The 14,463-nt window shown below is 41.5% G+C and overlaps 1 protein-coding gene across 7 annotated transcripts; it reads right to left on the bottom strand.

The window, feature by feature from the left end:
- Positions 1 to 1,841: 1,841 nt before the first annotated feature.
- Positions 1,842 to 14,463, bottom strand: LOC108443631. 7 transcript variants are annotated; one of them, XR_005131719.1, is made up of 10 exons: positions 14,279 to 14,463; positions 13,764 to 13,836; positions 8,821 to 9,189; positions 8,495 to 8,728; positions 8,085 to 8,417; positions 5,466 to 5,675; positions 5,089 to 5,279; positions 4,730 to 4,807; positions 3,289 to 4,646; positions 1,842 to 3,153 (listed from the first exon to the last, which is right to left on the bottom strand). XR_005131719.1 is itself a non-coding variant. In XM_017724393.2 (10 exons), the coding sequence occupies exons 1-10, from the start codon at positions 14,285 to 14,287 to the stop codon at positions 4,447 to 4,449; spliced, it is 1,611 nt and encodes a 536-aa protein (XP_017579882.2). In that variant the 5' UTR covers positions 14,288 to 14,462; the 3' UTR covers positions 1,842 to 4,446. The 7 variants fall into 7 exon arrangements, 6 of the variants coding, with proteins under 6 accessions (XP_017579882.2, XP_037402540.1, XP_037402541.1 ...); XM_017724393.2 differs by having other exon boundaries at positions 1,842 to 4,482; positions 4,569 to 4,646; positions 14,279 to 14,462; XM_037546643.1 differs by having other exon boundaries at positions 1,842 to 4,646.

Genomic DNA, 14,463 nt, shown 5'->3' with positions numbered 1-14,463 from the left:
TTCAGATCTGTTCATGATGTTTAGGCTCTTTATTTATTCCAAAACTGTTCCAGCAATCTTATAACATTTATGACAATCCATCACTGCAATAAAGAGGCTTTCATTTGTTTACATAATGAATATAAATGATGAAAAATGAAAATATTGACAAAAAGTCCTTAGACCACCCCAAGGTAAAGATACAGAATAAAAAGTTAAGGTATAGAAAACAAACAGAATATTTTATGCTTCTATGCAGTCAAAAGGCAATTAAAAACGTAATAAACATAAAAGGCACAATTTCATTTACTGTCTGTAAAAGACAACGATGATTAAAAGGCTAATCGTACAGGCAATTACACATCATAATCAAAAAATGTGACTGATTCAAAGCTAAAATGAGAAAATCAATCAGCAAGTATGACCAATAATGTCTGGTATTACTATTAGATTATTTTTATAACGACTTTATGAATGATCTTCAATCAGTTTATTAGTGGTTAATAATTGCGTTATTAACACTTTAAAATCAGAAGAGTGACAACATATTGATAAAAAGGGAAACCTGTTGCTTGCCAAATAGTGAGTTCATGTTCATCTATGAAGATCAGTTTGTAATTCTGGTGAAAACTTTCCATTATGTGTTTGTGTCTGTCATCACTTTTCCTTCTCTTTTCTTCTCATTGTCTATTTCAGAGCTAAGTAGATAATCACATCAAAGAAAATATCTGAATGCAGTAGTTGGTGTATTGTAGTCGATAACATCTCCACCTTCTATGCTGTAGACTGGGGTTCAATCCCACCTAGATAACCACTATACCAATAACAGTCCTTATGAAACTATAGATCTGACTCAGTTTATACCACAATACCTACATTTAGAGTCGGTTATTCATTCAGCCTAATGAGAAACTGTAGAACAGACTCAGTTTATATCACAATACCTACATTTAGAGTCGGTTGTTCATTCAGCCTAATGAGAAACTGTAGAACAGACTCAGTTTATACCACAATACCTACATTTAGAGTCGGTTATTCATTCAGTCTAATGAGAAACTGTAGAACAGACTCAGTTTATACCACAATACCTACATTTAGAGTCGGTTATTCATTCAGCCTAATGAGAAACTGTAGAACAGACTCAGTTTATATCACAATATCTACATTTAGAGTCGGTTATTCATTCAGCCTAATGAGAAACTGTAGAACAGACTCAGTTTATATCACAATACCTACATTTAGAGTCGGTTATTCATTCAGTCTAATGAGAAACTGTAGAACAGACTCAGTTTATACCACAATACCTACATTTAGAGTCGGTTATTCATTCAGCCTAATGAGAAACTGTAGAACAGACTCGGTTTATATCACAATATCTACATTTAGAGTCGGTTATTCATTCAGCCTAATGAGAAACATGAACAGACTCAGTTTATATCACAATACCTACATTTAGAGTCGGTTATTCATTCAGCCTAATGAGAAACTTGAACAGACTCAGTTTATATCACAATACCTACATTTAAAGTCGGTTATTCATTCAGTCTAATGAGAAACTGTAGAACAGACTCAGTTTATATCACAATACCTACATTTAGAGTCGGTTATTCATTTAGCCTAATGAGAAACTGTAGAACAGACTCAGTTTATATCTCAATACCTACATTTAGAGTCGGTTATTCATTCAGCCTAATGAGAAACTGTAGAACAGACTCAGTTTATATCACAATACCTACATTTAGAGTCAGTTATTCATTCAGTCTAATGAGAAACTGTAGAACAGACTCGGTTTATATCACAATACCTACATTTAGAGTCGGTTATTCATTCAGTCTAATGAGAAACTGTAGAACAGACTCAGTTTATATCACAATACCCACATTTTGTAACATGGAGCGGTAAGGCGGAAACATATGCGGAGATAAGCAAGTTTTCTTTTGGACAAATCCAGGGTCGTAGTCATAACAGTCCAGGTTCATACAGCCAATATGGAGAGATGGCGGGACAGACATGATGAACAGAACACAGGATACAATCAAAGACTAGAAAGTCAAACATCAAACAAACATCCAGCAAACATACATCAAACATGAACTACCGGGAAGTAAACACAACACAAACACAGCAATTGTGACAGTTCCCCCCACCAAGGCGTGCGGCCCTGAAGCATGCCAAGCAAAACAAAACCAAACAGACACAAAGGACCAAAATTAGACAGAACTAAACAAGGACAGGGCTTGGAACAGGATGATCAAGCACAGGAGCAGACACAGGACACGACACAGGCCACGGAACAGGACCAGAAGGCACAGAAAAAGAAGCAGGAACAGGCACAGGAACACGAACAGGAGCAGGAGCAGAAGCCAAAGGCACAGAAACAGGAACAATATAGGAAACAGATGAGACAGCACCAGACACAGGAACAGATGAAACATGAACAGACGGAGGATGAAACATGGGCCGGGAGGGAGGACGAGGAGGCACAACACAAAAAACGATGCCAAATGAGAGATGACTGGAGGCACCACAGGACGAGGGCAACAAGAACGTAAAACAGACGACGCAACTGACAGGGGAACAGGGACCAAAACAGACACAGGAACAGAAACTGACACACAGACAGAAACCGGGACTGAAACAAAAGGAGAGACAAGAACAGAGACCACAACAGGAACGGGAACAGGCACAGACATAACAGAAGGGAACAAAACCACACCAGGAACAGAGGAGAGCAAAAACGAAGGGACAAAAACAGGAGGCCCATAGGGAACAGCAGACAAAGCAGGAACAGATGGCCCTCAGGGAACAGCAGACACAGGAGAAACAGGAGGCCTATGGGGAGCAGACACAGGCAAGGGCGGGATGGGTGGGAACAAAGGAACTGCAATGTCCATGGAGGCAGGCGAGCCTGCAACAACGTCAACAGAAGCAGGTGAGCCCGCAGCGACGTCCATGGAACCAAGCGGGCCTGTATCGACATCCACCGAGGCAGGCGGGCCTGCAGCGACGTCCATTGAGGCAGGCAGGCCTGCAGCGACGTCCTCAGCGACAGGTGGCGGGTCCGGAGGCACGGCGATGGCCGGCAGATCTGGAGGTGCAGCATCCATGGCATTACGCTTGCCGTGGGGTGCAGCGACGGGATCAGGAACTCTGGCTGGGGACAACTGTTCCAACCTGGAGGAACACACAGAAACAGGACCCTCTTGGGCCACTCCCAGGGCTCACTCAAGCTTTGGGAAGCTTGCAGAGGCGCTTGAAAATGCGTCAAGTACCATAGTAAGTGTTATCTGTATGCTCCTTTCGTCTCACCTCGACTTGCGCTGCAGGTCACTCCTCCCTGCAGCGTTGCTCAAGACAGGTGGACCCAAGGTGCTTACATGAGGTCTCATACAAATCAAAGGCGGGATGATCCTTTGCCTTCCTACAGGAATGACGAGATGCTCTTGTCCCCTTAGCGCCAGGGGATTTGCTCTCACTGGCTTGGCAGCATTGGGACGGGGGTAACTTTTTCCACTGGGAGTTTCATCCCAATGGAACAGCTGCAGACCAGTATGTCGCTTACTTGCTGTGTCCATTGGTGGTTGGTCTTTAAGTAACGTGGAGTGATGAGGCGGACACATATGTGGAGATAAGCGAGTTTTATTTCGGGCAAATCCAGGGTCTTAGTCATAACAGTCCAGGTTCATGCAGCCAACACGGGGAGATCGTGGGACAGACATGACAAACAGAACACAGGATACAATCAAAGACTAGAAAGTCAAACATCAAACAAACAAAACATCCAGCAAATATACATCAAACAAAGACCAGCAAACACACAGGGGAAAACACAGTGTTTAAATACAAGGATAACAGGACGCAGGTGGAAAATACAGGTGGTAATAATCAGGGGTGGAGTCAGAAAACAAGGGGGCAGGATTGTGAAAACCAAAACAAAGAAGCACATGAACTACCAGGAAGTAAACACAACATGAGCACATGGGGGAGTTTGAGGAACCAATCGTGACACATTTAGAGACAGTTATTCATTCAGCCTAATGAGAAACTGTAGAACAGACTCAGATCCAATTATTCATTTGACTTGGAATTCAGTTTTTTAACGAAGAAAATTTAAGACACCTGCCTACTTTTGGTTAGCACAGTCCAGCTTGGTTGCATTTTAAACTGGGAACATTATGACTCTAAACTTTATTCTATGTTGTCACTGTAAAGCTCCCCCAAACTCACAACAAGCATAAAAACCCACATTTGTCTGTGGAGCATGGGAAGTTTCATTTTAGCTGCTCTACTTATCTGCATCTCTATTGAGCTATTCATTGTATAGATTAACATGCACATTTATCAAGAAAGAGGAACAGTTAATGAACAGAATGGATGATGCAATGATTTATATGGCCTTATGTGATGCAGGGTGATGCAGGATCTTCAGCGAGAGACCCTCAGAGTCTCATAACCACAATACAGGTTTCACAGCATTGTGTTATTAGGAGAGCCAATAACATTCTGGAAAATAGAAGAACATTAGAAAAACTTACAAAACCAAATACAACAACGAGGAGAACCCTCAAAAACACAGAGTGCAGACTTACTGTCAGAAAGTCATAATCTGACACCATCATTGTAGGATTCAGGGATGAGTACATCTCAACGGAAGAGCTTCTAACATGCTGGAGATAAAAATCCAGGAGAATCTTATAGAACTAAACTCACTCTGCAGGGTAACATTCAGTCGTAGAGACTGTAGGCTTACTGTCAGATTGTCGTAATCTGAGGACAAGGTGGTGGGACTTAGAGCTGTGTCGGGGTCCCTGGGAGAGTCTCTGAGATGCTAGAAGAAACAAGAGTATTAAAAACATAACACTAAATGGGCTAACCAGGAGAACACTTTAGCGATCACATCGCAGACATACTGTCAGAGTGTTGTAATATAAGGACATGGTGGTGGGCTTTAGAACTGTGTAGGTGTCATTGGGAAAGTCTCCAACATGCTGGACCAAACAAGAATAGTTAAAAAACATATAAATCTAAGTACAATAATATCAGTTTTTAATTCAGTAGCAGTTTTGTCAAAACTGTTAATGAACAGAAATTAGAACCACCTCTCAGTACCTGAACACGTGCTTCGCTTTCTGCTCCTCCTTTCCTTCTGATCATATTCCACCTCCACATCAATCCTGTGGTGAAGATTAAAGCCAGAAAGATTGATGCCACTGTGATGAATTTTAACACTGAGTTCTCCTTTGCATCTTCTGGAGCTTCAGAACCTTTGGGAGCTTCAGGACTGACAGGACCCTCAAGAGCTTCAGAAATAAACGACGGACCACATGATCAGTTACGGCAGACAACTCTGAGAAACAACTTCTATTGTGAAAATGCCCAAGACACTTCAGAAACAACATGGGTTAATCTGAAAGGGCCAGAATTTCTCATATTTTATGAGGTGAATGCTATTTAGAAAGACAGTCAAGCCAACATAAAACTATTACCTCCTATAGCACAGGAATACTGGAGAACATCCTCAGTGCTTGCTGACTCCAGGTAGAGCTTGTTGTATTTGGTGGGTTTGTTAGTTACAGGGTGTCTGTTCTTGTACCAGATGTAAGTGGGGTTGTTGGGCAGAGTGCAGGTGGAAATACAGGTCAGCGTTACTGTCTGTCCTTCTGATGGAATGGTGGGGCTCACTTTCACCTGAAGATCTGAACATCCAAATAAATGAAAAATGTATGTATGTAAATCCACATATGACCAAATAACCAACTACAGCCTACAGTAGCTGTGATATGTTCAACCGAACACAGATGACAGAATGCTGAATAATGTTTATTTACTTTATGTGCTGTAAAATCAGTAAACACAGCAATGCACCTAACTAATTTGGGATACAGCATCTGTATGTTTTCAAACATACAGTCTTATACAGAAGTTTGCACACTCCTTATCAGTTCATGTGTTTTGTTGTTATGAGTCACATGAGCTTCTTGGACATCCCATTTCAAAACCATGGACATTAATATTCTGGGTGTTCTGAGAGGCTTCTGCCTGTTGCTAGAAGGCCTGACACCCCTTTTTAACTGTGGTAGGACTGATAGGTCTGAGGAACAGGGAGGAGATGAAGCAATGCCTTCAACATATAATAGTAGTATGATGGAAGAGTGATTGAGGGAACTCTGAGAACTGGGGTGGAGTTTTGGGCTGGGTTGTAAGATGAGAGGCAAGATGGAGCAGATGAAGGTGATTCATTTCAATAGCTTGACAGGGACATGGTTGCTAGCTTAACAGATGTTCGTGTCTGAACCATTGAAGGCAAGCCGAGTGCAACAGTGGCAAGGAAAAACACCAAGAGGCACAAATATGAAATCTTGAGAGGAACCAGGACTCAACAGGGGAACCCATCCTCCTCTGTATTTGGTTATATTACTTTCTGAATGGAACAGACATGGAGTTGGGATGGGTGTTAGAAGCTAGCAGCTGCACATGGGAATTGGTGATGGTTGTGATGATAGATGGAGACAGCTGGATGATGCACTGGTTACTGCGGGAGGTAGTTAAGCATGGAATGTCCTTTTGGGAAAAGAATGTTTGTTCAGTTATGAAGGTGGATGAAGATCAACTGCTTGAAATTCAAACCCCCAAAAGGCTAGTTATGGTAACATGTTTCTATATGCACAGGCAGTATCTTCTCAAAAGAATCAATGTTAGTCTGGCCTGAGGGACGAAGTGGGGATCAGAAGAAGGGTTCCTCTGTGATGACATGCAATGGTGACTCAGGGGAGTCGTTAAAAGTCAAGCTCAGCCAAGCTGTTGCACAGGAGAAACCTGAGAAACGATGTCATCTAGAAGTACGGTGAATCATCAGATGTGAGGGAGTGATAGATGGAGTGAGCAAGGAGAATGGACAATCCAGAGTGAGATAGCAGAATGGGGTGCTTGAGAAGGTAATGAAGTAGTTCCAGATCTTGGTAGCACCAAGAGAAGTGGTTGGAGGCTGAATGGTTACTTTAGAGTAGCTCAACTCCTCTTCATCCCCAGTTGGATATGCACTGCTGAGGGCTGAGAATGTGCAGTGATGACTGCTGTCTAGGAGGGAAGTTAGGTCAAATGATTTTACAGTAGATGGGGAGAGGGCACGCTCAGGAAGCTACAAAACAGTAGACTTAGATTAGATTATTGATGCACTTTAGAGAGTGAGGTTTGCTACTGCCAAAAATGAGGGAGTGATGAAGCCAGGAGAAGGTTAGGGAATGGAGCAGATGCATTGTGCCTTGAGGATTTGCAGGTGAAGGTGAGAGGAGATGTGAAGCACCAGGCCTTGATAGGTAAGGTTCCAAGGGGTGCGGTTGTGAGAAACTGGAGGGAGCATGAGGAGTCAAGCAGTGATAAGTAGGGCATCCAGTAGAGAGGGGTGATGGCATAAGTCATATGGGGAATGACAGCCATTCCAGATGTGGAGCAAGAGGAGAGAGAAGTGCATGCTTGGAAGATCCACAGGTACAGGCCAGAGAGGACTGGAAAATGTGTGAAGAATCAGGCACCAGTGGGTAGAATGGAAGGATGGAAAGATAGCAGCATGGATGCTGTAGGAAGTGATAAGACCAGCTGAGGGGTGGAGTCCAGAGAAGAGACTAAAGTCCAAGATGTGGAGGATACATGGGTGCAGGCCAGGAAAAATATTGAAGGGGTGAGTTGGTGGTCACTGCTGAAGAGTAGGAAAGCTGGACTGAGGAGGTACAATGGATTGAAGGGAGGTAGGGGGCAGAATGAGGAATGAAAAGGGAGTATAAGGACATACAGACAGTGTAGAGGAAAGAAGAAGAAATGGGATGAATGGAGGATGAAAGAAGAGGAAGGGATAGAAAGAGAGAGTGGGCTGTAGAAAGAAAAGGATGAAGAAAAAACTGATTTGGAATTCATGTAACACTACAGAACTATACAGATAGGTCACTATAAAAACTGTTAGCAACAGGCAGAAACAAATAACCTGCGGTTTATTTCATGCAAATGAGCCACTGAACACTGAAAACTACACAGTTTACCAGTAGATGGCAACATCCTCCCTCCTAACTAGGGTATTTGAATCAGACACAAATCTTGATGTGGACACGTACCTGTAACATTCAGAATAACTCCAGGTTTACCAGTGAATTTTTCTGCAGGGTCAGTGATGAACTGAAAGTGATATTTTCGAGAGTCACTCTTTCTAACATTTCTTATTCTCAGAGTGCAGTTTCTCTCTTCATCTCTAAGAAAATCTACTCGTCCAGCGAAGTGCTCATCCACAGTCACGCCATTTTGAGGCCAATAGTAATACCAGAATGTTTTAGTAACTGTCTGATCTCTGGGATATGAGTAAGTGCAGGGAAAGTCCACTGATGAACCCTCCAAAGCACAGAGTCTTCGGTCTGAGTAGGTCACATTCCAGCAGTTCTTACCAAATACACCTGTAAAAATAAAGGATTATCACCTTCTGATTTGACTGGTTCATAAATTATCATTTATAAACAGCTTTCATACTCACACAGTGCATTGGATCGGATTTGATCATGGCCTTCAATGGAGCAGGAGTAGCTGCCAGGGCCAGGATATCTATATAAACTGAAAACCCTCTGAGGTTCATTAGTCCAGGCCACTCGCTTCCCATTATTGTACCAGCTGTAACGAGCAGGTTGAGAGCTCAAACTGCATGAAGTGCTACAGAGCAGTGTCCGTTCTGTCTGCGGTTCATTGTAAGAGGTCATCATCATCTGTAGGTCTGAATGGAAATAAAGTTACAAATATTGTGCACACATTTGAACATCACAAACTGATTAAATGACTCAGATAGCTGTAGTTGAGCTGTACTACCTGAAACTTTTAGAGTAACTGCTGTTGAGCTGGAATATTTCTGTCCTGTTTCTGTAACGATCATGAGGTGATATTCTCCTGAGTCTCTCTCTCTCAGCTCTGATATTGTAAGAGTTAAGATGGAGCTGTATCTGTATCTGTTGTTTTTGTATCTCACTCGTCCTGCGTAGTCTGAGTCTAAAGCTAAATCCTCTGGATCTTCCTCGTTCCTCCATTTAGCTTGTTGTTTGGGGCTGAACCAGAAGCTGTGCTGAGGTCTGATGGTGGTGTTGGAGTGAGAGCACTCCAGGGTCACTGTTGATTCTCGTAGAGCGCAGAGAGTCTGAGGACTGCAGGTCACTCTCAGAGTCTCACCCAAAGCACCTGAAACTGAAACCGCATGGATCACTGAGTCTGCAGGAATCACAGAAATCAACAACAGGCCTAGGATGTTCCTCTCATAGCCTTAGAGAATTGAACATATTCAGTTTGCTTTGTTGATAACTTTTCACTGAAATCATAATAAAGAGATCTATGTGGTGTGTAAGCTAAACTACATATAATAAAGTCCTTTTTACTGAGAAAGGAATGAGGTTCTGTTTAACAAGAAAATCTATTCGTAAGCTAATCACAGGCAGCTTTATCTGATGGGCTCATACTGTGCAATGTGACTGAAAGGCCTTTGGGCCATTGTGGGCTGGAGATTAGGTAACCAGCCTTGTGACCAGAAGGTCGCCAGTTTGATCTCCTGAGGTGACAGGATGCCTCACCCCTAACTGCTTCCTGGGCACTGCGGATAGGGCTACCCACTGCTCTGGACAAGTGTGCTCACTGCCCCCTAGTGTGTGCATTCACTACTATTTATGTGGGTGTTTCTCTGCACAGATGGGTTAAATGGGAAGGTGAAATTCCCCATTGTTGGACTAATAAAGAGCAAGTGGACTAACTTTGGAAGCTGAATTTGGGTTAAAATCTCCTCTTGCTCAGTTTGGAAGTTTATGTAATTCCCATCAGCGCAGGAACAAGGGTAGATTTGGGTAAAGTTTATGGGGACAAAAACCAGAATAGACAAAAACATAAAGGCCATTAGAGCAGAAGGGCAAAATCCAAAAACAGTCAAAGGGTTCAAAACAAATCAAGGAGTCAGAGAAAGAACACTCAGTAGTCCAGGGAAATTGCAATACCTCGCAGTGAAAACAAAGCACTCTGTAAACTCTGAGACAAACAGGTGAATTGAATTATATATATGAGGTAGTTGGAGGGAAGGATCACAGTTCACAGTTCACCTTACTTTATTAGTCCCAAGAGGGCAATTCATTTGCAGCCTTCTCGTCCACACACACAACTATACACATATACACATATACACACAAACACAATCTAACAATCATTTAAAAAGACTATTATCCACATTTAATAGCTTGATAGCAGAAGGAATAAAAGATTTGGAATAGCGATTTGTTCTACTGAAGGGCATAATATAACGCCGACCTGACGGCATTACCGGAAATTCACTGGACAAAACATGATCACACTGAGTGATGATTCCTTTTGCTTTCTGAGCCACTCGTTTCTCCCACAGGGAGACCAAGGGAGTTCTCTCTGTCGAACTCCAATTATCTTTGAACAAATTTTTACAATGCCTTTCAGGCTATTCTTGTCCCTCACCGACAGCCCATTAAACCAACAAATAAACGAAAAAGTTAAGACACTTTCAATAAAAGCCTGGTAGAAACTGCACAACACTGAATGACAAACATGAAAAGAATTCAGCTTACGCAATAAATGAGCTCTTTGTTGACTCTTCTTAACAACCAGCTCTGTATTCGCATCAAATTTAAGTTGGGAATCGAATACTGTACCTAGGTACTTATATGAGTCCACAATTTGTACCTCTTTTCCATGTATGACACTAGCTTTTGGTTCCTTTTTGTTTGGCCTGAAATCAATTATTAATTCCTTAGTTTTTGACACATTAAGGTCAAGACAGTGCTCATCACACCACGCAACAAAAGCTGGAAGAGCACAACCATGATCTGACTCTGAACCCTGAAGAAAAGATAATAATACAGTGTCATCAGAAAATTTTACAAGACAGCTGCCCTCTTTAAAACTCCTGCAGCTGTCTGTATACATGATAAAAAGCCAGGGAGAAAGGACACAACCCTGAGGAGCGCCCGTATTCGAGACCTTAGGGCTGGACATACGGCCATTCACCCAAACTTGTTGAATTCTATCAGTCAAAAAATCTAAAAGCAGCACCAGCAGCTGATCAGGGAGTTTAAAATAAGAAGCCAGCCGCTCAATCAAAGTGTGAGGCTGCATCTTATTAAAAGCTGAGGAAAAATCAGCAAATAAAAGTCTCACATGAGAGTGGGGTCTCTCAAGGTGCTTATACACCCTATCAGAAATAAAAAGTTTTGCATCTTCTACACCTTTACCAGCTTGATAAGCAAACTGCAAGGGATCTAATTTGTTACCAATGAAAGAGACAATTATATTTTTAAAAATCTTTTCAAAATTTTTCATAACCAGGGATGTGAGTGCAACTGGTCTAAACTCACTTAATTCCCTAGCATTTCTCAGTTTTGGAATAGGTATTATCGTGGATGTTTTCCAAATTGAAGGTATCTGACCACAATTAATACACAACTGGAAGAGTCTTGTGAAAACCTCACTGAGCTGGTCAGCACAATGACGCAAAGTGTGCCCACAAACGGCATCAGGACCAGCAGCTTTGCTCATATTCACCCTCCTAAACAAATCTGGAACACATCCCTGAGTTATCACCATCTCATCCAGAGGTACAAGAGACCCAAAGGACCCTCTAAGCTTAGACACGTTCTCGGAAAACTCAGACAAAAACGTATTAAAAACATTTGGGAATTCAGACTCATCCACTCCGTTAATCCTAATAGACTGTCGTAACCGTTTACTCCTTGGTTAACAAAGGCCATTTTTTTGATACCTTGCCAGGCTTCTCTTAAATTACCCCTGTTATACTGCCTTTCAATCTTTTCCCTATATTTCATTTTTGTCCTCCTAATTTTGTTTCGTGTCTCTCTGGAGATAAGCTTTTTCTCCAGAGCATTTCCAATTAAAAAAAACTTTTTCTTTTTGTTGAGTATCGTTTTGAGCTCTTTCGTTACCCAAGGTTTATTATTTGGATAAATAACAACCTTTTTAGTTGGAATAGTAATGTCAACACAAAATGTAAGATGAAACCATGTCAGCTAGTTCATTAATATCATCACAAGCATCATAGAAACACTGTCAAAACATGCTTGGAGAGAGGAAATACTGTCTTCTGACCAAATCTTTACTATTCTCTCCTTACACTCAAGGCGTCTGAAGGAAGGTTTATACATGGGCATCAAATACACACTATTGTGATAGGATGCCCCAAAAGCAGGCATCGACAAAGATTTATAAGCACCAGTCAGAGAACCATAACAAAGATCGATCATGGAGTTTCTTCGTGTAGTAGTACAACTCACATATTGATCATACGTCCTAAGAGTTTTGTCCAATTTGCAATGGTTAAAATCACCAAGAATAAACTTGGGGGCATCCGGACAAATTAAGTCCACCCTGTGCGTTACATCGGCAATCAACTGAGCAGCTACCGATGCATTTGCTCGCGGGGGTATATACACTAGTGTGAAAAATACCTGTTGAAACTCACGAGGCAAATAATGAGGGCGGAGTGAAATTGTCAGCAGTTCAATGTCTGGCGTACACATCCTCTCCCGAACCACCACTGTGTTACAGTACCTCTGGTTAACATAGAAGCACACACCTCCTCCTCGGTGCTTGTTAGTTATCTCAGGAGACCGGTCCAGTCGAAGTGGGCTACTAAACCCACTTATCAACAGTTCCTCGTCCCGGGCTGATTCGCTAAGCCATGTTTCAGTAAAGGCCAGAAGACATGCCTCCCTCCCTTCATGTCTGAATTTAACCCACGCTTCCAATTCATCCATCTTCCATCTGACATCATTGGAATTGGAATCGTGGGAAATGGATTCCTGGAGTGTGCTAGGCAAGGGAGGAGAACCCGAAAGCATGACACCTCAACTCCACCCACCCATCAGCCCCCAGTGTAAAAGTACTGTGCATTACATTTTTGTTCCTAAAGGTAAACCCTGCAGAAAATGATATCTTAGTGAGTTCAATCATCCTAAATAAAGTCAATAAATCTACTACTTCTCAGTATAACTCAGACTGTTGTAAAAATATCCTAACATTATTTAACTTATTTCTAGACATTTTTACTTGTTTTTAATCAGTTTTATCTTATGAAAGGATCTAATTCCATTGGCAGATCGTTTTACTTGTTTTAAGCAAAATTTCTTGAAAATGAGCAAAATTATCTTTGGCTTTTTTGAAAGAAGTTAAACAATCTTGCCCTGCGATGTACTGGCAACCTGTCCAGGGTGTATCCTGCCTTTCGCTCGAAGACTGCTGGGATTGGCTCCAGTACCCCACCGCGACCCTGACGGAGAAGCGGCTTAGAAAATGGATGTAGGATGGATGGATGGATGGGTTAAACAATCTACCAATGGAACTTTCAACAGATAAAATCACTTAAAACAACTAAAGATGTGCAGAAACAGGTGAAATAATCTTAGAATATTCTTACAGAAGCCTCATAATGAGAAATATTAGATTTATTTACTACATTTAAGACGTTATCACTTGCTAAGATATTATTTTTTCAGTGCAATCAATGGAAATGTACCATCACAGGTACAATAGTGGTCTTAAGGTGCAACTATCTACCTTATTCTTCAAGGGTGGCTAGAGTCAATACAACTTGAAAATAACCGCAGCGGATTATAGTACAATTATGTTCCTGACTAGAAGTACTGAAGAAATGCTGAAGATGACCCCAGTGACAGTTTAGTATCATGTTTTTGTTCCGAAAGTGTAAACTAGTTAGTTCAGTAGAATCAGAAAGATCCTACCTGGACTGTTCAGCAGGACAATCAGTGATAGGATTCCACATTTGAAGCTCATGGTTCCAATTGTGATGGCCTTCTGAAAGAGTTAGAGTATTAATGCATAATTAAACAAAAGCAGGTAACGCTGAACAAACGTTCTTCATTCTAAGCTGTGCATAGGTCTAAGCAGTGTTCTGGCTTGTGCAAAGGAGGATAAAACTGTAAACAACTGTCTGATCAATTAATTAACAACAGCTTCAACAGTTAGAAATGTATGCAAGAAATAAGTTTAAATTGAAGAACTGAAGTTAATGCCTGACTTGGAAGACATAAGCTACATCTAAAAATAATTATGCTGTTGTTCTCCAGTGAATATTACTTCAAATATTTCTTCATATGTTAATTGAACTTCATGCAATCTAGTTTTAGTGCATGTATAGGTTCATAATATGTGTAGCCATCAAACAATTCGCATCTTTTTTGCATGGTCTGGTACACTTAATGGTTTTTCCTGCCCCAATTATTGGAAAAAGACTTACCAACAGCATCAGCAGCCCACTTGGAACAATACCAGTATGTTGAATCAGACCCCCAAGCACTGCAGATCAGAGAGCAGTCAATCATGAGCCACCAAAGATAGAGACTACGACTGAGACTAATACAGAGAGACTTATGAGAAAAGGACAGTTCTGTGTGGGAAGGTCCGTGTTTTTAAACATCTGGC

The sequence above is a fragment of the Pygocentrus nattereri genome, chromosome 17 (assembly GCF_015220715.1).
Source record: "Pygocentrus nattereri isolate fPygNat1 chromosome 17, fPygNat1.pri, whole genome shotgun sequence".
In the NCBI taxonomy this organism is placed as follows: Eukaryota; Metazoa; Chordata; class Actinopteri; order Characiformes; family Serrasalmidae; genus Pygocentrus; species Pygocentrus nattereri.
This window is presented reverse-complemented; position numbering and strand designations above follow the sequence as displayed.

What these genes read in the sequence shown, in the direction of transcription:
- LOC108443631 (XM_037546643.1), bottom strand. An exon ending in AGTTATTCTGAATGTTACAG is followed by an intron (nt 5,676 to 8,084) that starts GTACGTGTCCAC and finishes TTGGATGTTCAG; the next exon opens with ATCTTCAGGTGAAAGTGAGC. An exon ending in AAAGCGAAGCACGTGTTCAG is followed by an intron (nt 4,808 to 5,088) that starts GTACTGAGAGGT and finishes TGTTTCTTCTAG; the next exon opens with CATCTCAGAGACTCTCCCAG.